General features: G+C 42.6%; 1 protein-coding gene across 1 annotated transcript in view; it reads right to left on the reverse strand.

The window, feature by feature from the left end:
- The window catches only part of LOC135551992 (triple functional domain protein-like), a 117,383-nt gene that overhangs the window by 81,198 nt on the left and 10,130 nt on the right, over positions 1 to 26,055 (reverse strand). The window contains 1 exon segment of the mRNA XM_064983324.1: positions 2,418 to 2,492. Within this exon segment, the coding sequence (XP_064839396.1) occupies positions 2,418 to 2,492 (75 nt within the window).

Genomic DNA, 26,055 nt, shown 5'->3' on the forward strand with positions numbered 1-26,055 from the left:
GTTCCCTGAATTCCTATCGGACCTTGTAGTCATAGCAGATAATATTCTAATTTTTGGTGACTTTAATATTCACATGGAAAAGTCCACAGACCCACTCCAAAAGGCTTTCGGAGCCATCATCGACTCAGTGGGTTTTGTCCAACATGTTTCTGGACCTACTCACTGTCACAGTCATACTCTGGACCTAGTTTTGTCCCATGGAATAAATGTTGTGGATCTTAATGTTTTTCCTCATAATCCTGGGCTATTGGAACACCATTTTATTACGTTTGCAATTGCAACAAATAATCTGCTCAGACCCCAACCAAGGAACATCAAAAGTCGTGCTATAAATTCACAGACAACACAAAGATTCCTTGATGTCCTTCCAGATTCCCTCTGTCTACCCAAGGACGCCAGAGGACAAAAATCAGTTAACCACCTAACTGAGGAACTCAATTTAACCTTGCGCAATACCCTAGATGCAGTTGCACCCCTAAAAACTAAAAACATTTCTCATAAGAAACTAGCTCCCTGGTATACAGAAAATACCCGAGCTCTGAAGCAAGCTTCCAGATGATTGGAACGGAAATGGCGCCACACCAAACTGGAAGTCTTCCGACTAGCTTGGAAAGACAGTACCGTGCAGTACCGAAGAGCCCTTACTGCTGCTCGATCATCCTATTTTTCCAACTTAATTGAGGAAAATAAGAACAATCCGAAATTCCTTTTTGATACTGTCACAAAGCTAACTAAAAAGCAGCATTCCCAAAGAGAGGATGGCTTTCACTTCAGCAGTAATAAATTCATGAACTTCTTTGAGGAAAAGATCATGATTATTAGAAAGCAAATTACGGACTCCTCTTTAAATCTGCGTATTCCTTCAAAGCTCAGTTTTCCTGAGTCTGCACAACTCTGCCAGGACCTAGGATCAAGAGAGACACTCAAGTGTTTTAGTACTATATCTCATAACACAATGATGAAAATAATCATGGCCTCTAAACCCTCAAGCTGCATACTGGACCCTAAACTACTAAACTACTGAAAGAGCTGCTTCCTGTGCTTGGCCCTCCTATGTTGAACATAATAAACAGCTCTCTATCCACCTGATGTGTACCAAACTCACTAAAAGTGGCAGTAATAAAGCCTCTCTTGAAAAAGCCATACCTTGACCCAGAAAATGTAAAAAAACTAAATCGGCCTATATCGAATCTTCCATTCCTCTCAACATTTTTAGAAAAGGCTGTGCGGAAAGGCTCTGGAGCAACGAACCGCCCTTGCTGTCTCTGCCTGGCCGGTTCCCCTCTTTCCACTGGGATTCTCTGCCTTTAACCCTATTACAGGGGGCTGAGTCACTGGCTTACTAGGGCTCTTTCACACCGTCCCTAGGAGGGGTGCGTCACTTGAGTGGGTTGAGTCACTGATGTGATCTCCCCTTGGGTTGTGCCGTGGCAGAGATCTTTGTGGGCTATACTCGGCCTTGTCTCAGGATGGTAAGTTGGTGGTTGAAGATATCCCTCTAGTGGTGTGGGGGCTGTGCTTTGGCAAAGTGGGTGGGGTTATATCCTTCCTGTTTGGCCCTGTCCGGAGGTGTCATCGGATGGGGCCACAGTGTCTCCTGACCCCTCCTGTCTCAGCCTCCAGTATTTATGCTGCAGTAGTTCATGTGTCGGGGGGCTAGGGTCAGTTTGTTATATCTGGAGTACTTCTCCTGTCCTATCCAGTGTCCTGTGTGAATTTAAGTATGCTCTCTCTAATTCTCTTAATTCTCTCTTTCTCTCTTTCTTTCTCTCTCTCGGAGGACCTGAGCCCTAGGACCATGCCTCAGGACTACCGGGCATGATGACTCCTTGCTGTCCCCAGTCCACCTGGCCGTGCTGCTGCTCCAGTTTCAACTGTTCTGCCTGTGATTATTATTATTTGACCATGCTGGTCATTTATGAACATTTGAACATCTTGGCCATGTTCTGTTATAATCTCCACCCGGCACAGCCAGAAGAGGACTGGCCACCCCTCAGCCTGGTTCCTCTCTAGGTTTCTTCCTAGGTTTTGGCCTTTCTAGGGAGTTTTTCCTAGCCGCCGTGTTTCTACACCTGCATTGCTTGCGGTTTGGGGTTTTAGGCTAGGTTTCTGTACAGCACTTTGAGATATCAGCTGATGTACGAAGGGCTATATAAATACATTTGATTTGATAATTACACACACTCAGAGAGTGTGCATGTGTGTAATTCCATGCCTGGGAGCTGTAAGTGTGTAAAGCTCTAAGTAGCCAATGTGTCAGGTTCCATTAGCTTTGTTTATGAAGAAAGAAACAAGGACGATTCTCTCTCACACACACACACACACACACACACACACACACACACACACACACACACACACACACACACACACACACACACACACACACACACACACACACACACACACACACACACCTGATAGGAAGGCAACTTTTTCCTTCAGAATAGGCAACACCTCCATCGCTCTCATGTCTTCATTTCTGCGAAAACCTGGAGAGAGAGAAGAGAGGGAAAGAGAGAAGGGATGGAAGAAGGGTTAGGATCAAAAATCACATAGAAACATGACAGAGCAAAAAAAAATGTTTTACAAAAACTCCCAATGTTCAAATCCTCTCTTCCTCCCTCAAAAAGATTCAGGAAAAATAGGCCTAGTTTTATCCACCTTGTTTAACAATTCAAATGTCTGAGTTTGTATTTCTTACTTGAGTGTAGGGAATAGGAGGTTGATTATGTCAGCATTATAGTCAAAGAAAAGATATGAACTGGCGCACACCCAGAGAAAATGATTTTATGTAGAGGTGCTGACTAAAGGCGAATAAACTATAAGCTATACAAATAAAGAGAGTGGCACACTCCATATATAGTCATTTAGTGGGTAGATCACCAACGTTTCAGCATCAATGTGTCTTCTTCAGGGAAATGCCATGAATGCTTGAACCAGGTTATGTCGACAAACAGTGCAACTAGTGCAACCAATGACAATAGTGAGGGGTGTGTCATAACCACTAAGTTAATTAGAATGAACTGAACGAAACAGCCAAAAAACAACAGTTCACGGCACATTGAACACATTAGGCCACTGTCATCATATGGAAACAGAATATTGTACATAATATTAGCATCAACATACATCATTGTCCAATTCAATTTCACATACAAATTCAATTGTTTCCCATTTAATTTAATTGTTTTGTTACATGTAATCTTTTGTTTCAACCATAATGCATAATAAGTATAATCAACCGTGGCAACTTTTTCATGAAAGAGAGAATTGTTCATAAAAAGGGCTTGAAATCAAAATCAATATTCAGACCACTAGGGGTCAATGTTTTTAGATAGGATATCCAGTAAACCTCCCTTTGTAGTCGTAGGATCTCATATCATTGATTTTGTCTGGCTGGATTAACTGTTGAAGAGTATAAGGCAAGAACACACGCGCGCGCGCGCACACACACACACACACACACACACACACACACACACACACACACACACACACACACACACACACACACACACACACACACACACACACACACACACACACACACACACACACAGGAAGCAGTGAGGCTATAGAAATAGGGACTCCCACTGTAACAAAGACCTGTTTTCAGGTTAGACAGGGAGGTGTTACCTAGGGGGAGGTGTTACCTAGGGGGAGGTGTTACCTAGGGGGAGGTGTTACCTAGGGGGAGGTGTTACCTAGGGGGAGGTGTTACCTAGGGGGAGGTGTTACCTAGGGGGAGGTGTTACCTAGGGGCTAAGACTATATGATGGATTTTTTATGCCACCACAGCCCTTCTCCCCTCTCTATTTCCCTCCGTTCTCCCCTCTCTATTTCCCTCCCTTCTCCCCTCTCTATTTCTCTCACTCGCTCTGCCCTCCCTTCTTCCCTCTGTCCCTGCACTCATACATCTGTGTCCTTAGAGTTATCCAAGACAACACAACACAACCCATTACACACACACACAGAGAGAGGGAAGAGAGAAGAGAGAGATGATGATGTCATTACTCTCTTTTGCAATGTTACAGCGCCTCACAGAGGAGTAAGTGAGTACAGACACACACACACACGCCCACCCAGACACACACACACACACACAGACACACACACACCCAGACACACTCATTATAGAAAGAAGCGTATATCGTGTAGCTAACCCTGGGCCATACATTTAGAGCTTGGGGGTGAGTACACTCACACCTGGGGGCTGGTAGTATACTGCATGGCTTCCCTCCCCTCACAGGCATTGTGGGAGTGTTTATGGAGATAATCCTCCTATCTCTGAGGTGACAAGAAAATAATGATCTATCATTTACTCTCATCCTCTCTCTCTCTTTCCATCTTTGTAATTTGTCTTTCCTTCTGCGAGGGGGTATAAAAACAGATTCAAACATCAGATTGGATTGCCAAGTCAATCCACCTAAGAAAGTGGAGATGGTTTGCCCAATAGCCAAATTCCTACGAATTAGCTCATTGCGCTAACATGGTCTTAAATGGTTGTGTGTGTTGATCGGACACTGATGAGAAGTGTGTGATGAAAGTTAAAATGGAGTGTATGAAACACTTTAACAAACAAACAAACAACTGTTACAAAACAGCTCAATAACTGCCCAATAGTAATCTTATTTCACCGCATTTTATAAGTAAAATGGCTTTTATGTGCATTTGCACAGTTGATTTCTGTCAATTGCTCTGTGACAACACTTGGGGAACCTCAGGTCGCCGAGTGGTTAGAGGGTTGGACTTGTAACCAAAAAGTTGCAAGATGGAATCCCCGAGCTGAAAAATCTGTCGTTCTGCCCCTGAACAAGGCAGTTAACCCACTGTTCCTAAGCTGTCATTGACAATAAGAATTGGTTCTTAACTGACTTTCCTAGTTAAGAAATGTATTGACCGTAGTCGGCAGTAATCCCCACATATTTTGTTCTCAAATCGATAGATTTTTTTCTCAAGTAATGACAACACATTTAATTTGAATCTAGCTTGCTAACGTCTCGAGCACGGGGCACATCATTACCGAAGGCTAGCAAGTTGTTCATCCCTGTCAATTTGAATCGGATCAAAACAGCGAAAGCGTCTGCAGCAATATACGTCCATTATATAAGGTTCTGGTATCGAATATGTGACAGATATTCGTCACTTGTCCGGGTGATCTTTCAGATGTGGAGAAATTTGCTGACTTTCATCATCTGTCCATTTGCCGGTATCAACTCCTCTACTTCTGCGTGCCCACTGACGTCACAGATAAATAAATAAAAAATTGGTGTGGGGTTTATGGATTCTTCATTCTGAAGGCGTGTTCCCTCACCATGTGATGATATTGTAATGTGCATTAGGTACTGTCAAAATAGTTAACTATGTACAATTGTATTCTTGATTTTTTGCTTATTGTTCCATCTACTTGGATTCTTGCTGCTGTTGAAATTCTAATTATGGGGATAGACTGGTTTTCGGTGTAGAGATTGGAGTTCATGAAAGTAGTGAGATTGAGGACACACGGTAAACTTTATTCTCAGCACCTCTACCTTTATATCCTCCCCCAGAGAGGGTTGTGTGTGTGTGTGTGTGTGTGTGTGTGTGTGTGTGTGTGTGTGTGTGTGTGTGTGTGTGTGTGTGTGTGTGTGTGTGTGTGTGTGTGTGTGTGTGTGTGTGTGTGTGTGTGTGTGTGTGTGTGTGTGTATTCAGTACTCCCAGTAAACACTGTTTCTCACACTGCATGTGTGTGTTCAATTGGGGGAAAAAGAAAATGGCACCGACAGAGGGCTGCTGTGTTTCTAGATACTTTTTTTTAATGTGTTATTTCTGACTTTATTAGCTGATCATTTTTTTGTGTTATTAAATACAGCCGGGAATAACTATTTGATATCAGAGTGGCGGTAACTCCTCAGCACTACCAGCATTACGACCAGGAATACAACTTTCCCAAATGAGATTCCATTGTTCATCCCCCCAGGGCAATTGAACTGATTCCAGAGCTGATCCAAAACAACGTTAGCAGAGTAGAGGTACTCGGAGTGGTCTTCTAAACTGACTTAGGAGGTGCGCACACCACCCACCGCTTCTGAGTATATTACTCACTAATGTTCAGTCTCTGGATAATAAAGTTGACGAGCTCAGGGTGAGGATTTCTTTCCAGAGAGACATCAGAGATTGTAACATACTCTGTTTCATGGAAACATGGCTCTCCCGTGATATACTGTCTGAGTCCGTCCAGCCAGTTGGGTTCACAGTTCATTGCACAGACAGGAATAAATATCTCTCCGGTAAGAAGGTGTATGTTTCATGATTAACGACTCATGGTGTGATTGTGATAACATTCAGGAACTCAAGTCCTTTTGTTCACCCGACCTGGAATACCTCACAATCAAATGCCAACCATATTATCTCCAAAGAGAATTATCTTCGGTTATAGTCACAGCCGTGTGTGTCCTCCCTCTAGCCGATACTACGATGGCCCTCAAAGAACTTCACTGGACTATATGCAAACTGGAAATCACATATCTTGAGGCCACATTTATTGTAGCTAGAGATTTTAACAAAGCAAATTTGAGAAAAGGGCTGCCTAAGTTCTATCAACAAATTGACTGCAATACTCGTGCCGCTAAAATACTCAACTATTCAACGCTGCTCTGACCAATCGGAATCCACGCTTCAAGATTGTTTTGATCACGCGGACAGGGATATGCTTCCTGTAGCCTCCGAGAATAATATTGACGAATACACTGATACGGTGACTGAGTTTATCAGGAAGTGTATAGGAGATGTTGTATCCACTGTGACAATTAAAAACTACCCTAACCAGAAACCATGGATGGATGGCAACATTCGCACAAAACTGAAAGCGCAAACCCTCGCATTTAGCCATGGCAAGGTGACTGGGAATATGGCTGAATACAAACAGTGTAGTGAGTCCCTCTGAAAGGCAACCAAACAGCCAAAACGTCAGTATAGAGACAAAGTGGCGTCGCAATTCAACGGCTCAGACACGAGACGTTTGTGGCAGGGTCTACAGAAAATCAGACTACAAAGGGAAAACCAGCAACATAAAAGACACCGACGTCTTGATTTCGGACAAGCTAAACACCTTATTCGCCCGCTTTGTGGATAACACAGTGCCACCAACGCGGCCCGCTACCAAGGACGGTGGGCTCTCCTTCTCCGTGGCCGACGTGAGTAAGACATTTAAGTGTGTTAACCCTCACAAGGCTGACGGCCCAGACGGCATCCCTAGCCGCGTCCTCCGAGACCAGCTGGCTGGAGCATTTACGGACATATTCAATCTCTCCCTATCCCAGTCTGCTGTCTCTCCTTGCTTCAAGATGTCCACCATTGTTCCTGTACCCAAGAAAGCAAAGGAAAAGGCAGAACTAAATGACTATCGCCCAGTAGCACTCACCTCTGTCATCATGAAGTGCTTTGAGAGACTAGTCCAGGATCATATCACTTCTGCCTTAACTGACACCCTAGAAACACTTCAATTTGCTTATGGCCCCAATAGATCCACTGACGATGCAATCGCATTGCACACTGCCCTATCCCATCTGGACAAGAGGAATACCTATGTAAGAATGCTGTTCATTGACTCTAGCTCAGCATTCAACATCATAGTAACCTCCAAGCTCATCATTCAGCTTGAGGCCCTGGGTCTGAACCCTACCCTGTGCAACTGGGTCCTGGACATACTGACGGGCTGCCCCCAGGTGGTGAAGTTAGGAAACACTTCCACTTTGCTGATACTCAACATGGGGGCCCCACAAGGATGCGTCCTCAGCCCCCTCCTGTACTCCCTGTTTACCCATGACTGTGTGGCCACACATACCTCCAACTCAATCATCAAGTTTGCAGATGACACAACAGTAGTAGGCCTGATTACCAACACTGACGAGACAGCCTACAGAGAGGAGATGAGGGCCCTGGGAGTGTGGTGCCAGAAAAATAACCTCTCACCCAACTTCAACAAAACAAAGGAGCTGATAGTGGACTTCAGGAAACAGCAGAGGGAGCACCCCTCTATCCACATCGACGGGACCACAATGGAGAAGGTGGAAAGCACATCACAGACAAACTGAAATGGCCCACCCACACAGAGTGTGGTGAAGAAGGCGCAACAGCACATCTTCAACCTCAAGAGGCTGAAGAAATTTGGCTTGGCACCTAAAACCCTAAAACTTTTACAGATGCACAATTAAGAACATCCTGTCAGGCTGCATCACTGCCTGGTACGGCAACTGCACCGCAAAAAGTTAATCAAGGACAACAACCACCCGAGCCACTGCCTACTCACCCCGCTACCATCCAGAAGGCGAGGTCAGTATAGGTGCATCAAAGCTGGAACGGAGAGAAAAACAGCTTCTATCTCAAGGCCATCAGACTGTTAAATAAAGTTAAATAGCCATCACTAGCACATTAAAGGCTGTTGCCCTATATACATAGACTTGGAAACACTGGCCACTTTAATAACGGAACACTAGTCACTTTAATAATGTTTACATATTTTTCATTTACTCATCTCATATGTACATACTGTATTCTATCCTATTCTACTGTAATCTTATACTATGCCGCTCTGACATCGCTCGCCCAAATATTTATATTTTCTTAATTCCATTCCTTTACTTTAGGTTTGTGTGTATTGTTGTGAAATTGTTAGCTATTACTGTTAGATATTACTACACTGTTGGAGACACAAGCATTTCGCTACACTCGCAATAACATCTGCTAAACATGTGAATGTGACAAATAAAATTTGATTTTCAGTACTCCCAGTGAACACTGTTCCTCACACTGTGTAGCTCATGATCATGATGATGTCAGTTGTATCATACCTTCTCCACTTATATTAACAATGTATACTTCCTGAAATGTCTTTATTTAGGAAAATAAAAACATCATCAGCACATGTATCTTTAAGACCAATCTTATATTAAATGACCTTTATATATATATTCCATACAAAGTAGATACCTTCGTATGGTGACAACAGGGTAAAGAAAGAGATGAGTGAGAGATGCAGGGAGAGACACATAACAACAACATGATCAATGGACCTGATGTCCTGTTCCACTGGGAATGACAAGACACAAGCTGCCTAGTTAAATAAAGGTAAAATAAAACAATTAATAAATAAACGGGTGGCATGGGAATCAATGCGACTGAGTGCACTGGCACTGCACTGCAAACATAGTATACGTGTTCAGCCTTTTAGGGCATGTAGCTCTCCTATGAATTTGTTGGCAACGACATGTTCTGTTTGACACAATAGCCCATTTTGGATCATTTACAAACGTCCATCGAAAGGGTGATAAAAGTATGTATCCTTCACTCGTCACTGAAATGTGCCGATCATGCCAGCTGTCTGTCTGTCTGTCTGTCTGTCTGCCTGTCTGTCTGTCTGTGCCCAAGGGAGGTTGGTGGCACCTTAATTGGGGAGGACGGGCTCGTGGTAATGACTGGAGTGGAATTAGTGGAATGGTATCAAACACATGGTTTCTATGTGTTTGATGCCATTCCATTTGTCTCATTCCAGCCATTATTATGAGCCGTCCTCCCCTCAGCAGCCTCCACTGGTCTAATCATAATAATAACACAGTCATTTTGTCATTTTAAATATGAGATTTAGGGATGGACCGAACAGGAGATCATGGAACAAACACACCGTCAGCTGTCCAGCTCAATGACTATCTTTACGGTGTGTGTGTGTGTGTGTGTCGTAGGTAGTGGAGATAATAATGTTTTGCAGTGAAAGCCTTGTAGTTCTCTGCGAATTCACTAAACTGTTACCGTATTCTTCCTCAGAGCTCTAGCCCTCCAGTACTCAATTATAAAACACACACACACACACACACGAACATCAATTAAGTCAGATGGGAGACTTGCGACCAGACTCGGACAGGCTCCTAATAGTCTGCCTGTAGGAAGCAGGAGTATGTGTGTGTATGTGTCGCTGTGCTCCAGACCTTCTTTCCATCTGTGTGTGTGTGCGTGCGTGCGTGTGTGTGTGTGTATGTGTGCGTGTATGTATGTGTGTGTTTGTGTCGCTGTGCTCCAGACCGCCTTTCCATCTGTGTGTTTGTGTGTGTGTGTGTGTGTGTGTGTGTGTGTGTGTGTGTGTGTGTGTATGTATGTGCCTGTGTCGCTGTGCTCCAGACCGTCTTTCCATCGGTGTGTGTGTGTGTGTGTGTGTGTTCCTTGGCCCTGCTCTGTATTCCATAATAATTCCAGTTTTATTTCTAGTGTGTTATGACCTGAGCTCCTCTATATTTAGCTGCCCCTGTGGTGAGCTTCTGGAACACTTTCTACACTCCCACAACCATACCCAGTCGGGGGGGGGGGGGGGGGGGGTGTAGGTCATTGGGTCGATAATCCCCCGGTGCATTTTATTAGGAAATTAAAACGGCTAATTGCTTTAAATACAGTGCACACACAGATATAACGCATCCTACTGCGTTTCTTGCACACATCTTTACATGACTTATGTGACCAGCTGGACACTGGCCAGAATCCATAGGATCGCCGTAACAACTGCACACACACAGACAATATCTGATACAACAAGGGCCACAAAGACAGAGTATATATAGAAAGAGAAAAACAGAATGAGGACTGATGAAAGCAGCTGAGAAGTGAAAAACGGGATGTAAGAGGAAATAAAATGAGTGAAGGAGAAAAGAAAGAAGGAAAGTAAAAACTCTACAATGCCGCTGCAGACGATGATGTCACCCTGACTCAACCACAGCAGACGGACAAGGACGGAGGGACGGTCATTCTTTTCCCCTCTCTGTCCTCTCTCTCCCTACCTCATTCACACTTCACTTTTGAAAGAGTGGCCATCTTTAACCTTTACTTTACCATTAAAAGGAAAGAGGTGAGAGTGGCATCGTGCATCTCAAGACTTCCTCTCCTGATCAATGGGTGAATCTGAAATGGCTCTTATTACTTATATAATGATCATTATTTCTTATATAAAGATCATACTTTTTGGAGAACTGTCCTCTGGTCTGATGAAACAAAAATAGAACTGTTTGGCCATAATGACCATTGTTATGTTTGGAGGAAAAAGGGGGAAGCTTGCAAGCCGAAGAACACCATCTCAAACGTGAAGTACGGGGGTGGCAGCATCATGTTCTGGGGGTGTTTTGCTGCAAGAGGGACTGGTGCACACAAAATAGATGGCATCACGAGGGAGGAAAATTACGTGGATATATTGAAGCAACATCTCAAGACATCAGTCAGGAAGTTAAAGCTTGGTTCCAAATGGGTCTTCTAAATGGACAATAACCCACAGCATACTTCCAAAGTTGTGGCAAAATGACTTAAGGACAACAAAATCAAGGTATTGGAGTGGCCATCACAAAGCCCTGACCTCAATCCTATAGAACATTTGTGGGCAGAACTGAGAAAGTGTGTGCGAGCAAGGAGGCCTACAATCCTGACTCAGTTACACCAGCTCTGTCAGGAGGAATGTGCCAAAATTCACCCAACTTATTGTGGAAGCTTGTGGAAGGCTACCCGAAACGTTTGACCCAAGTTAAACAATTTAAAGGCAATGCTACCAAATACTAATTGAGTGTATGTAAACTTCTGACCCACTGGGACTGTGATGAAAGAAATAAAAGCTGAAATAAATAATTCTTTCTGCTATTATTCTGACATTTCACATTCTTAAAATAAAGTGGTGATCCTAACTGACCTAAGACAGGGAATTTTTACTAGGATTAAATGTCAGGACTTGTGAAAAACTGAGTTTAAATGTATTTGGCTCAGGTGTGTGTGTGTGTGTGTGTGTGTGTGTGTGTGTGTGTGTGTGTGTGTGTGTGTGTGTGTGTGTGTGTGTGTGTGTGTGTGTGTGTATATATATATATACACACATACACACACACACACGAGAGGTCGACCGATTAATCGGAATAGCCGATTAATTAGGGCCGATTTCGTGTTTTCAAAATTACAAACGGAAATCGATATTTTGGGCGTCGATTTGCCGATTTAAAAAACAACAAAATTTTTACAGCTTTATTTAACTAGGCAAGTCAGTTAAGAACACATTCTTATTTTCAATGATGGTCTAGGAACCGTGGGTTAACTCCCTTGTTCAGGGGCAGAAAGACAGATTTTCATCTTGTCAGCTCGGGGAACTAACCTTGCAACCTTATAGTTAACTAGTCCAACGCAATAACGACCTGCCTCTCTCTCGTTGCATTCCACAAGGAGGCTGTTACGCGAATGCAGTAAGCCAAGGTAAGTTGCTAGCTAGCATTAAATTTATCTTATAAAAAACAATCAATCATAATCACTAGTTAACTACACATGGTTGATGATATTACTAGATATTATCTAGCGTGTCCTGCGTTGCATATAATCTGACTGAGCATACAAGTATCTAAGTATCTGACTGAGTGGTGGTAGGCAGAAGCAGGCGCGTAAACAGTCATTCAAACAGCACTTTCGTGCATTTTGCCAGCAGCTCTTCGTTGTGCGTCAAGCATTGCACTGTTTATGACTTCAAGCCTATGAGATGAGGCTCGTGTAACCGAAGTGAAATGGCTAGCTAGTTAGCGCACACTAATTGTCGTTTTATTGCTGGTTCGAGCCCAGGGAGGGGCGAGGAGAGGAACGGAAGCTATACTGTTACACTGGCAATACTAAAGTGCCTATAAGAACATCCAATAGTCAAAGGTTAATGAAATACAAATGGCATAGAGGGAAATAGTCCTATAATTCCTATAATAACTACAACCTAAAACTTCTTACCTGGGAATATTGAAGACTCATGTTAAAAGGAACCACCAGCTTTCATATGTTCTGAGCAAGGAACTGAAACATTAGCTTTCTTACATGGCACATATTTTACATGGAACATGTTGCACTTTTACTTTCTTCTCCAACACTTTGTTTTTGCATTATTTAAACCAAATTGAACATGTTTCATTATTTACTTGAGGCTAAATTGATTTTATTAATGTATTATATTAAGTTAAAATAAGTGTTAATTCAGTATTGTTGTAATTGTCATTATTACAAATGAATAAATACAAAAATTGGCCGATTAATCGGTATCGGCTTTTATGGTCCTCCAATAATATATCGGTATCGGCATTGAAAAATCATAATCGGTCGACCTCTAACACACACATATACTCATTGTGTATCAATTCTTACTTTTCTACTATTTTCATTCTCTCTGCATTGTTGGGAGGGGCCCGTAAGAAGGTATTTCACCATTAGTCCACACCTGTTGTTTACGAAGCATGTAACAAATACCATTTAATTTAATTTAAAAGGAACCTGTTGCCATTTCAGACGGGTAGGTGCTAAGTGGGAACATTCTGAGGTCCCCAACCTAAATCCTAACCCAAACCTTAACCATTAGCCTTACCTAAACCTAACCTTAACTCTTACCTTAACTGTTATCAATTTAAACGTTAATGGGGTATGTCAGAGTTGTCAGTCCCAAGGATGCGACTTAGACTTTTTCATTTCAGATGCATCCAAAAAGTTTGGCACCAATCGGCATCAACAGCATACCTGTCAGCTGGATGAGGGCGGAGCCTGTCTGAGCATACTGCCACACGTGATTGGTCATCAGTGATGATGTTATCCTCCCCCAGTACCAACACGTCTGCATGGTACTGTATATTCCAAGTATTCCAAAGTCTGTAACTCCAACCGGCCAGGGAACATGAGGAACTACCTCCTCTGCTAACACAACCCCCCCAGCTAACCTACATTACAATGCTAAGCTACGACAAAATAATACTCATTGCATTGTGAGAAACTAGCATTAGACCCACAATGCTACGCTAGCAAAATTAGGCTAATCAAGACTAAGAGACACTTTTTGGGATAAAACAAAAAAAGTGTATTGCTTTTAAGAAGTGGTGCTAAGCTAGGCTAATGTATGCTAAGCTAAGTAGCTTGCAGCCCCTCCTGTGTGAACTGCTGTCCTGTGTGGGTTAAGGAGAGGAACAGGCTTCTTCCCAGACTGTTCTTAATCTCACGTCTTAACTCCCTCAGTGTGTGTGTGTGTGTGTGTGTGTGTGTGTGTCAGTGAGAGGGATAAGAGAATGGGGGGCATATGAAGTAATCCTGACAGTGGTCAGACACAGACCTTGAATGTGGACCCCTAAATGTGCCAGCGCTGCACTCTGTGTGTATGTGTGACTGTGTGTGTGACTGTATGTGTGTGGGGGGGGGGGGCGGGGATTAGAGAGAAGCTTCTTAAAAAGTGTGAGGGACGGACGGACAGACGGACGGACGGACAGTCTTTATTACTAAGTTGGTGGTAGACCTCAGATGGAATCATGCATCCATAATACGTACAGTAACATATTGTGCTCAACCATTGGCTTAAAATGCCCAATGTGTGTTACTATAACATCTGTGTTCACTATTAGCATGCCTATAAAGACCTTGTCTTACCAGCATTGGTCCTGTCCTGGGTAATATAGCCGTCTCTAGTAAACATCCCATACAGAACATGGAAGATAACATTTAGTCCTGCCATGACCTCAAGACAGCGGTCAGACAATGGTCAGAGAACCACAACCACCTCCAGCAGTGAAGGAGAGAGAAGTAGAGAGAAGGAGAGATAGGAAGGATAGAGGGAGTATGAGGGGGTTATTGGGGTGAGGAGTTACTCAGAGCCCAGCAGGTCACATGATAGAGTAGCTGTAGATCTCTTCAATCTATGTCTGGCATCTAGGGAAACTGTCATACCTACGTGACCAAGGGACAACAGGTCAAATACTCCTGTTTACAGTGTGTGTGTCCTTGTTACTGAACTTCATCATTCCGTACGTCGTTCATCCTGAGAATGAGGATCATGGCATCGGGTTCACGGTCAACATCAGAACAGGGCCTGCGTGTTTGATTTCAGGGCAAATAAGGAAAGACCAAATCAATCTCTCTCTATGTAGAGGGGGGGGGAGACACACACACACTAAAGGCTGCATACGGAGGAAGGCTCCAATAGGTCAAGTGAGCATTAGTTCCTTGCAGCAGCAGAGGAATTTACGCAACACACAGATGAGAAATGTGTGTGTGACAGCCAGTATGTGCCACGGGCCAGGACAGAGACTGATGGAAAGGGAAAGCAGAGGAAGGACAGAAGTTGCCATCATACCAGCACACACACAAACAAACTAACCCTACAGCACACATGTTGATATAATATGCTGATCCAGAGCTTGTTAGTGCTAATCACATAATGGTTATGGTCAGAATTAAACTCATGAAAACTGATCTGAAACCAACTACAGGGGCATCTATGAGGGGCCAGACAGAGAGAATGGGTCAGGCCGGTCTGGGTAATGTTAGGTTTGGGATAGCATAGGGGCGTGCCCACATACATTGCATCACTGGCATTCTCCAACTAGGGTTATTGTTGGAGGGCTGTATTGGAATTCCTAGGATTCCCAAAAGCTGATGCCCATTCTCCAGAGCAGGACATAGGAAGAGTGATAAGTAAGGGCTCCTAATGATAAAACACTATCATATTAACATATAAACATGACATTCTCCAAGTTAACTCACACTTCACATTACTGACAGACAGACCGTTTGTGAGAAGGGGGGGGGGGGGGTCTGGGATGTGAATCTGTGTGTCAGGTTAATGTGTGTGTGATAGATGCAGGTGTCACTACATCCTGACAGAGACAGAGAGGATTGTCACTAGAGATGCCATCAGTGTTACACGGTGTCATTTATCTCCCCCTTGCTCGCTCTCTACACTGAGCTCGTTCTGGCTTTCTCGCTCCTTCCCTCTTTTTCCCATTTCTTTACTTATGGGTTAGTGGGGTGCGGGTCAGCTGTTTGTTTACCAGCACCCACCCGCAAATGTTAATAACCTTCGGCAACCGCACGGCTGTAAAGTGAAAATAAAGTGGAAATCTGAGGCCTACACCCGACCCTAACCCGCTAATATATACACTGAACAGAAAGATAAACGCAACAGGTAACGTGCTGGTCCCATGTTTCATGAGCTGAAATATAAGATTCCAGAAATGCTCCATTACACAGGTGCACCTTGTGCTGAGGACAATAAAAGGGCACTCTAAAATGTGCAGTTTTGTCACAAAACACAATGCCACAGATGTCTCAAGTTTTGAAGGAGCGTGCAATTGGCATGCTGACTGCAGGAATGTCCACCAGAGCTGTTGCCAGAGAATTTAATGTTAATTGTTGCTTTTATATATATTTTTTCAGTATAGAAAATGCGCTCTAGGCTACAATCAGACAGTGGAATGATTTTTTGACGGTGCAGGATCTTTTTTTGCCAGATTTATAGTGCCTGAAAAGTATTCACACCCCTTGACTTTTTTACAAATTTTGCTGTGTTAAAAAGTGGGATTGAATTGTTATTTTTTGTCAACGATCTACACAAAATACTTTGTAATGTTAAAAGGGGGGGGGGGGATATGTATTTTCAATGAATGGAAAATAAAACACTAATACATCTTGATTACATAAGTATTCAACCCCCTGAGTAAATACAGAATCACCTTTGGCAGCGACTTTCTGGGTAAGTACCTAAGAGCTTTGCACAGCTGGATTGTAAAATATTTTTTATTTTATTTAACTAGACAAGTCAGTTAAGAACAAATTCTTATTTTCAATGACGGCCTAGGAACAGTAGGTTAACTGCCTGTTCAGGGGCAGAACAACAGATACAGTGTATGTACCTTGTCAGCTATGGGATTTGAACTTGCAACCTTTCGGATACTAGTCCAACGCTCTAACCACTTGTCTACCCCTTGCACAATGCTCATTTAAATATCCTTCAAGTTGGTTGTTGATCATTGCTAGACAGCCATTTTCAACTTAAGACTTAAATCTATCCATAGATTTTCATTCCGATTTAAGTCACAACCATGTTTGAAAATATGAATAGTGGTACTCATGGTGAAATCCCTGAGCGGTTTCCTTCACCTCCGGCAACTGAGTTAGGAATCTGTTTTTTGATTATACCCCATTTTTCTCCCCAATTTTCGATTTTCTCTCCGCTGCAACTCCCCAAAGGGCTCGGGAGGTGAAGGTTGAGTAATGCGTCCTCGGAAACATGACCCGCCAAACCACGTTTCTTAACACCCACACGCTTAACCCGGAAGCCAGCCGCACCAAGGGGTCAGAGGAAACACCGAAGTCATCTCTGAAGAGACACAAAAATAGCTGTGCAACGATGCTCCCCATCAAACCTGACAGAGCTTGAGAGGATCTGGTGTGCCAAGCTTGTAGCGTCATACCCAAGGAGACTCGAGGCAGTAATCGCTGCCAAAAGTTACTTAAACAAAGTACTGAGTAAAGGGTCTGAATACGTATGTAAATGTTTTTTCTGTTTTTACATTTGCTAACATTTCTAAAAAACATTTTTTTGCTTTGTAATTTTTGTGTATTTTGTGTAGATTGATGAAGGAAAAAAGTGTTTAATCAATTTTAGAATGAGGCTGTAACGTAACAAAATGTGGAAAAGGTTAAGGGGTCTGAATACTTTCCGTATTATGTTTCTGCTCATAATTTCCGACATTTTGGTAGACTATTTGATAGTCAACTTGTCTATAATTAGATACATGCAGCTTCTCTTCTGTCATTATATGTTGCTCTAGAACAGGGTTTCCCAAACTCGCTCCCGGGGCCTTCCCTGGGGGCACGTTTTGGTTTTAGCCCTAGCAATACACAGCTGATTCAAAAATATATATATTTTTTTTATTTAACCTTTATTTAACCAGGGAGGCTAGTTGAGAACAAGTTCTCATTTACAACTGAGACCTGGCCAAGAAAAAACATGGCAGTAACACATACAACAACACAGAGTTACAAATGGAGTAAAACAAACATGCAGTCAATAATACAGTAGAAAATGTCTATATACAGTGAGTGCAAATGAGGTAAGTTAAGGAAATAAATAGGCCATAGTGGCGAAGTAATTACAATATAGCAAATAAACACTGGAATGGTAGATCGGCAGAAGATGATTGTGCAGGTCGAGATACTGGGGTGCAAAGGAGCAAAATAAATAAATGAATAAATACCAGTATTGGGATGAGGTAGGTAGATAGCCTATCTGTAAACAGCCAATCTATGTACAGGTGCAGTGATCTGTGAGCTGCTCTGACATCTGGTGCTTAAAGCTAATGAGGGAGATATGAGTCTCCAGCTTCAGTGATTGTTACATTTAGTTCCAGTCATTGGCAGCAGAGAACTGGTAGGAAAGGCGGCCAAAGGAAGAATTGGCTTTGGGGGTGACCAGTGACATATACCTGCTGGAGCACGTGCTACAGGTGAGTGTTGCTATGGTGACCAGTGAGCTGAGATAAGGCGGGGCTTTATCTAGCAGAGACTTGTAGATGATCTGGAGCCAGTGGGTTTGGCGACGAGTATGAAGCGAGGGCCAGCCGATAAGAGCTTTCAGGTCTCAATGGTGGGTAGAATATTGGGGCTTTTTGGTGACAAAACGGATGGCACAGTGATAGACTGCATCCAATTTGTTGAGTACAGTGTTGGAGGCTATTTTGTAAATGACATTGCCGAAGTCGAGGATCGGTAGGATGGTCAGTTTTTCGAGGGTATGTTTGGCAGCATGAGTGAAGGATGCTTCGTTGCGAAATAGGATGCCGATTCTAGATTTAATTTTGGATTGGAGATGCTTAATGTGAGTCAAGAAGGAGAGTTTACAGTCTAACCAGACACCTAGGTATTTGTAGTTGTCAACATATTCTAAGTCAGAACCGGACGGGAGGGCAGGTGTGGGCAGCGATCGTTGAAAAGCATGCATTTAGTTTTACTTGCATTTAAGAGCAGTTGGAGGCCACGGAAGGAGTGTTGTATGGCATTGAAGCTCGTCTGGAAGTTAGTTAACACAGTGTCCAAAAAAGGGCCAGATGTATACAGAATGCGTAGAGGTGGATCAGAGAATCACCAGCAGCAAGAGTGACATCATTGATGTATACAGAGAAGAGAGTCTGCCCGAGAATTGAACCCTGTGGCACCCCCATAGAGACTGCCAGAGGTCCGGACAACAGGCCCTCCGATTTAACACACCGAACTCTATCAGAGAAGTTGTTGGTGAAACAGTCAAGGCAGTTATTTGAGAAACCAATGTTGTTAAGTCTACCGATAAGAATGTGGTGATTGACAGAGTCAAAAGCCTTGGCCAGGTTGATGAATACGGCTGCACAGTAATGTCTCTTATCGATGGTTATTATATCGTTTAGGACCTTGAGCGTGGCTGAGGTGCACCCATGACCAGCTCTGAAACCAGATTGCATAGCGGAGAAGGTACGGTGGGATTTGAAATGGTCGGTAATCTGTTTAACTTGGCTTTCGAAGACCTTAGAAAAGGCAGGGTAGGATAGATTTTGGACTGTAGCAGTTTGGGTTTAGAGTGTCCGCGGCAGCTTTCCAATCTTTGGGAATCTCAGACGATACGAAAGAGAGGTTGAACAGGCTAGTGATAGGGGTTGCAACAATTTCGGCAGATCATTTTAGAAAGAGAGGGTCTAGATTGTCTAGCCCGGCTGATTTGTAGGGGTCCAGATTTTGCAGCTCTTTCAGAACATCAGCTATCTGGATTTGGGTGAAGGAGAAATGGGGAGGCTTGGGCTAGTTGCTGTGGGGAGTGGAGGGCTGTTGATCGGGGTAGGGGTAGCCAGGTGGAAAGCATGGCCAGCCGTACAAAAAATGCTTATTGAAATTCTCAATTATAGTGGATTTACCGGTGGTGACAGTGTTTCCTAGCCTCAGTGCAGTGGGCATCTGGGAGGAGGTGCTCTTATTCTCCATGGACTGTACAGTGTCCCAGAACATTTGTAAGTTTGTGCTACAGGATGCAAATTTCTGCTTGAAAAAGCTAGCCTTAGCTTTCCTAACTGCCTGTGTATATTGATTCCTAACTTCCCGGGAAAGTTGCATATCACGGGGGCTATTCGATGCTAATGCAGAACGCCACGGGGTGTTTTGTGCTGGTCAAGGGCAGGCAGGTATGGAGAGAACCAAGGGCTATTTCTGTTCCTGGTTAAAAACAAATTGAATGGGGCATGCCTATTTAAGGTGGTGATGCTTATTTAAGATGGTACCCAGGCATCCTCTACTGACGGGATGAGGTCAATATCCTTCAAGGATACCCGGGCCAGGTCGATTAGAAAGGCCTGCTCGCTGAAGTGTTTTAGGGAGCGTTTGACAGTGATGGGGGTGGAAGACAAAATACGGATGCAGGCAATGAGGCAGTGATCGCTGAGATCTTGGTTGAAAATAGCATAGGTGTTTTTGGACGGGAAAGTTGGTTAGGATGATATCTATGAGGGTGCCTGTGTTTACGGATTTGGGGTTGTACCTGGTGGGTTCATTGATAATTTGTGTGAGATTGAGGGCATCAAGCTTAGATTGTAGGATGGCCGGGGTGTTAAGCATTTCCCAGTTTAGGTCACCTAGCAGCACGAGCTCTGAAGATAGATGGGGGGGGGCAATCAATTCACATATGGTTTCCAGGGCACAGCTGGGGGCAGAGGGTGGTCTATAGCAAGCGGCAACAGTGAGAGACTTGTTTCTGGAAAGGTGGATTTTTACAAATAGAAGCTCAAATTGTTTGGATAGAGACCTGGATAGTAGGACAGAACTCTGAAATAATCCAAGCTTGATGATGATTTGGTTTCTTTATTTAACCTTTTTTTAAACTAGGCAAGTCAGTTAAGAACAAATTCTTACTTACAAGGACGGCCTACCCCGGCCAAATCCTAACCCGGACGACGCTCGGCCAATTGTGCGCCACCCTATGGGACTCCCAATCACGGCCGGTTGTGAACCAGGGTTTGTAGTGATGCCTCTAGCACTGAGAAGCAGTGCCTTAGACGGCTGCGGCACTCGCAAACCCTTGAATCACTGTGTAGTGCTATGGCAAAAATCAGAACATGCAGCCAGTGGAGGGGGAGGCCAGGACCGAGTTTGGGAAACCCTGCCCTAGAACACTAAATAATTAGGTCCTAAATCGATACAATAAATGCTTCAATCTAGTTGACATCTGTAAAGTTCTCTATGCCATGTCCGCTTATTTGCAATAACTGTAAAAAAGTAAAATAAATTAAAAGCACAATAACTGAAAAGAAAAAAACAATAGGAAAGATTTTCTGTGCTAAATTTCCAAATGACAATAACTTGGCCGGTTTTAAGGAAATAGAAAACTGTGAAAATGACCCAACATTTTTCTGATTAGATTTCAGTTTGGCTTGGATGCATATTTTGTGGTTGAAATTCTCCTAATCAGCTTTTATGATGCTGATAAAGATAGCACCTCTACAGATGGTATCTCATTTCATTTGCATTCTCTCAAGATGCTGAAAGAAAGAAATCATATTTCTCCACTCCTGTTTCGTAGTTAAAATTTTACCTACATTTGGTGTATAATTTTACTGCAAGAAATGCTTAATTCTGCAGGAGTTAATATTAAGGCTATGTGAGAGGTTACAGACCTACAGTCAGTGTCCAGATTCGTTTCCATTTAATCCATCTGAACAGTAGGCTACAGTTCCCTTGACATGCCATAGGCCTATTTGAAGACCCCATCTTGTGACTGTGGAATTTGTATAGCGCCTCTTACAATCATGACACATAACACACTGCCATCATCCTCTTTTACCACTTCACCTAATCTTTCCCAAACATACATTTTCTGGCCCTCCCTTCTCTTTATCTTCAACTCTCCATTTTGCATTGTTTTCTCTTATTGAATTCAACTCTAGACATTGTCCTGTTTGCATCCAAGGATTGATGTAAACGCTCTCTGCCCCTCCCAGACCTGGCGGCAGAACGAATCAGTTGGATGGGCCTTTGATTTCCATAGGGGGGCACGTTTTTTCACGGGACCTCCTGTGTGTGCACACGCTTGCTCATTCACATTTTTTGGGGGAAACACTTAAAATAAAGTTGTCACGAATATTACCGAAGGTGACTCCCCTTCTTGTTCGGGTGGCGCTCGGCGGTCGTCGTCGCCAGGCTACTAGCTATCACCGATCCGTTGTTCTGTGTTCCTTTGGTTTTGTCTGATTGGTATCACCTGTTTCTTGTTTGGTTGTTAGGGTAGGGTTATATATAGTTTGTTCAGCCTGCTTCTGTTTCGTGCGGGCTTGTTTGTCTGTTCTATGTTTGAGTGTATTTTGTTTGTATTTTGGGTTTCGCGCTGTCCGTTAATATTTCTGATTATTTGTTTTCCTACTTTTGTTCATGTTATTTTTCCGGGACATTAAAGCGTGTTTTTTCCCACATCTTTTGCTCTCTGCGCCTGACTCCACACCTCCTCACTCATTTACCGTAACAAAAGCCTGTGTTTCATGTAGGCTTACCCTGGCGTGACGTTTTGATAACTGTGAAAATCTCTCTAGGGCAAGGTGACTTTCATCAATATATTTGCCTGTATTTACACCCCCCCCCCCCAAAAACAAAATACTAATTAGCTGATGGTGTTGCTATCATAAAGAACTACAAATGCCATGATGATCTGGACAAGACTGGTGAATCGAGGCAAAGATAAGAATCTCTGGGTTAACTGTCTAATGTTAGCTAAATGTAGTAATTCATAAATTGGCTACATTTCTTTAAAATGTACAATTCTGTGAACAGTCTTGTGCAAGTTTTAAACAGACACAATACCTGTTAGCAAAGGTGTCAGCTAAAGGTGACATGCAGGAGCTTGCAGGGATTTGTAGTTTTGCATGTTGTCTACTTTAATGCTAATTAGTTTTGAATCAGAGTAAATAAAGCCAAATATATTGATAAAAAAGTTAACTTGTCCGAAATAGATTCACGTGGTTATGAAAACGTCACGCCAGGGTAAAACATACACAAAACACAGCCCTTATTTTAATTGATTTAAAATTCTCTATGGTACAAAATGTATGGTGGGGAAATTATTGGAACCATTTGACTGCTAGGTTTTCTGGGTATTATGACACCTCCACTGTGGGGCTCTATTGGCAGCTTGTGAGTATCAAGTTTGGGGAAGCTTACCATGTATCACACCATTTCTACGAATCTGCATGCCAGGTATGATTATTTTTATATGGCCATTTTCTTGGAACAGTTTCATTTCAATATTAATATTTTTGTTTCACAAAATCATTGGTCACATGGTTAATCATAAAAATCTGAAGTAAAAAGACAAAAATATAAAAAAGTTCAGCTCTGCCGAGAGCACTAGCCTCTGCCATATGGACACATTGTGATCCATTGGCGGCTAAAGAAATGAGAGCATAGGACTCAGAGAAACAACAGTAGGCCTATAAAACTTCTTCGGGATAGCCACCTTTTTTTCCATTTTCACCTAAAATGTCATACCCAAATCGAACTGCCTGTAGCTCAGGCCCTGAAGCAAGGATATGCATATTATTGGTACCATTTGAAAGGAAACACTTTGAACATTGTTGAAATGTGAATTGAATGTAGGAGAATATAACACAATTGATCTGGTAGAAGAAAATACACCATCTTTGAAATGCAACAGAAAGGCCCCAGTTCTAGCCATTACTCTGGTTCCGATGGTGTCCACAAGATGGCAGCAGTGTATGTGCAAAGTTTCAGACAGATAACTTTAAGTATGAGCGAACTATATGACATTTTGTGTGAATTCACCCAGGTACATTTGGGCAAATCGTGAAGGAGACATTTCCATTAATATTACATTTCTCTGCAAGAATATCATCAAATCTGTATACTTGGACTTTGATTGAGCTTTTCCAGTATTAGTAGCCATATTATAAGGTCAACATTTTCAAAACAACCAGTTTTCATAACTCTGAATATTCTTATCATTTTTGTCCAAAAGGAAAAGGCATGCTGTTGCACAAGGTTAGTAGCTACATTTTACGACAGATACAGGGTTTCCGATACTCCCGTAAAGCCCAGCCCATTGGCTATGTAGCTAGCTTTATTTGACCCGTTCTCTGACCAAATTTGGTGTCTTATAGGATATACTACACTCCTAATGATAAGTCTAGTTATGTTCTAGGATCTCTGAGGAATACATACGAACGTGATTTGACTGGTTGAAACAACGTTTAGAGTTAGATTTTCACAGATTTCTTTCTTTGCAAATTGAACGAGTGGAAATACAAAATCGATCGTGCTATATGGACGTTTTAAGATATGAATATTTATTTTATCTAACAAACCGACACTTTATGTTATCTCTGAGACCCTTTGGATGATAAATCATAGCAAGATTTCAAAATGTAAGTACACATTTCACCTTCAGAGGTAAATTTTTCAAACCTATCATGGTGAAAAAAAGTTTTGTTGCTCTCCTCAAACAATAGCACGGCATTTCTTTCGCAGTAATAGCTACTGTAAATTGGACAGTGAAGTTATATTAACAAGAATGTAAGCTTTCAGCCGATATAAGACACTTATATGTACCGACATGTGTTGTTTCTCTAAAATCTGCGATCGTGACACAAGGTGCTGCATGATTACAACTGTCCCTTTGACGGGACGCCGATCCATAAGAAGTCCTATTACTAATTAAATACATAAGCCTAAATCCCACAAATACAAACAGTAGAAAATATCCTGATGAAAATGTCAGTTCTTTCAATCACATTCATCCATCTACTCCGCCTGTCTGCCTCACTTTCGATCTGTCTCGACTTGAGCTATTGCTAGTGAAGTGCAACATTGAATAAAATCATCACTTGGTCCAGCCAGACTATGTCTGTCGCTAGCAAACTTGCAGCATTGTATCAACTAGCCTATTGCGTGTCCTCAGAGTTTCCTGCCCAGTGAGCTCAGGACAGAAAGCTATTTTTTTATTACGTTTCCATTGGATATATGGGATCATCAGATCATGATATTTTGAGCTTTCACACGGCTTGGTGAAGGTCAGGAATGTTGGAAAGATTGATAGTTCCTCAGTATTTGTACATTCGCAATGGATGTTTAAAAAAACGACGTGTGAGGTGAAGAAGAAATGAGTGGTGTAAGTGTTAAGACAATGGGCACTTTCCTACAGATGGATGCATTCTGGAGAGAGACGCATAATGTCTTCGCCACACACCCCTCCCCTTCCTCTTGATTCAATATGTTTAAATATACTCAAGACACATCTTCACACATATTTTAGACGCATTTCACTGGCAGCAGCAACTCAAATCAGCTAGACCTATTGCCACTACCCAAATCACTGGCTTCCCAAACACACTGGGGATTTGAAACAATACAAATTTTTTCAAAGAAGCTAATGATCCTCTATGGCTAAGTCATGCTCCCCGATGAGGTGTTTTAATTATTTTATTTAGACAGGAGTAATTATCTAATTTTGGCAAAACATCAATTTACTTTAAAGAAATGCAGCATTCCAACTGTGTACCGGCCAACATTTCTTTCCAATTCATAAGAAGCTGAAACCAGAGATCCTTATATAATGACGAGATCTTACGTCTCCACCCTAACAGTGGGACTCTGTCCCAAAGGCGGGAAGGCAGGCGACAAGCTTAGGTCTGCATATTATTCCCATAGAAACACATTGAGTTTATACTGCACAGAATTAGGCGAGAGTGAGCCCTCTCGCTTCGCCTCTTCCTCTCTGCTAAAACCAGAGAATGTTTCAGAGCGAGCGAAACAGCGCCCCTCTATATGAAGTCCATGCTGTCTGGCCAGACATAGTATGACATGCCATACTATTCTGGTCCAAACAGCATCAGATACATGGTCTACACATCCTGAGACAAAGAGGTGCTGTTTCGCTCGCTCAAATGCTTTACCTGAAATGTATGCGTCTTTCTGTTTGCCTGCGTCTCTGTCAAATAAATTATAAATATTTCAATATTTGATTTGGATGGGCAAGGAGGTACGGTAGGGCGGGCCTACCATACCGTATCTACCGTACCTAAGGCCCGCCCATAACACTAACTCTGATTTGGTGATTGGTCTGTAGGCTATTTGGCACCCATACCTTTAGGCCCTAACATTTAGGCTAATGCACTAATCCCAGATAGGGTTTCCTTTCATTATTTTAGGCTAAATTTAGCCTATAGATAAATTGCACAAGAATGATCCAATTATGGATTT

This window comes from Oncorhynchus masou, chromosome 13 (genome assembly GCF_036934945.1).
Source record: "Oncorhynchus masou masou isolate Uvic2021 chromosome 13, UVic_Omas_1.1, whole genome shotgun sequence".
Classification (NCBI taxonomy): Eukaryota; Metazoa; Chordata; class Actinopteri; order Salmoniformes; family Salmonidae; genus Oncorhynchus; species Oncorhynchus masou.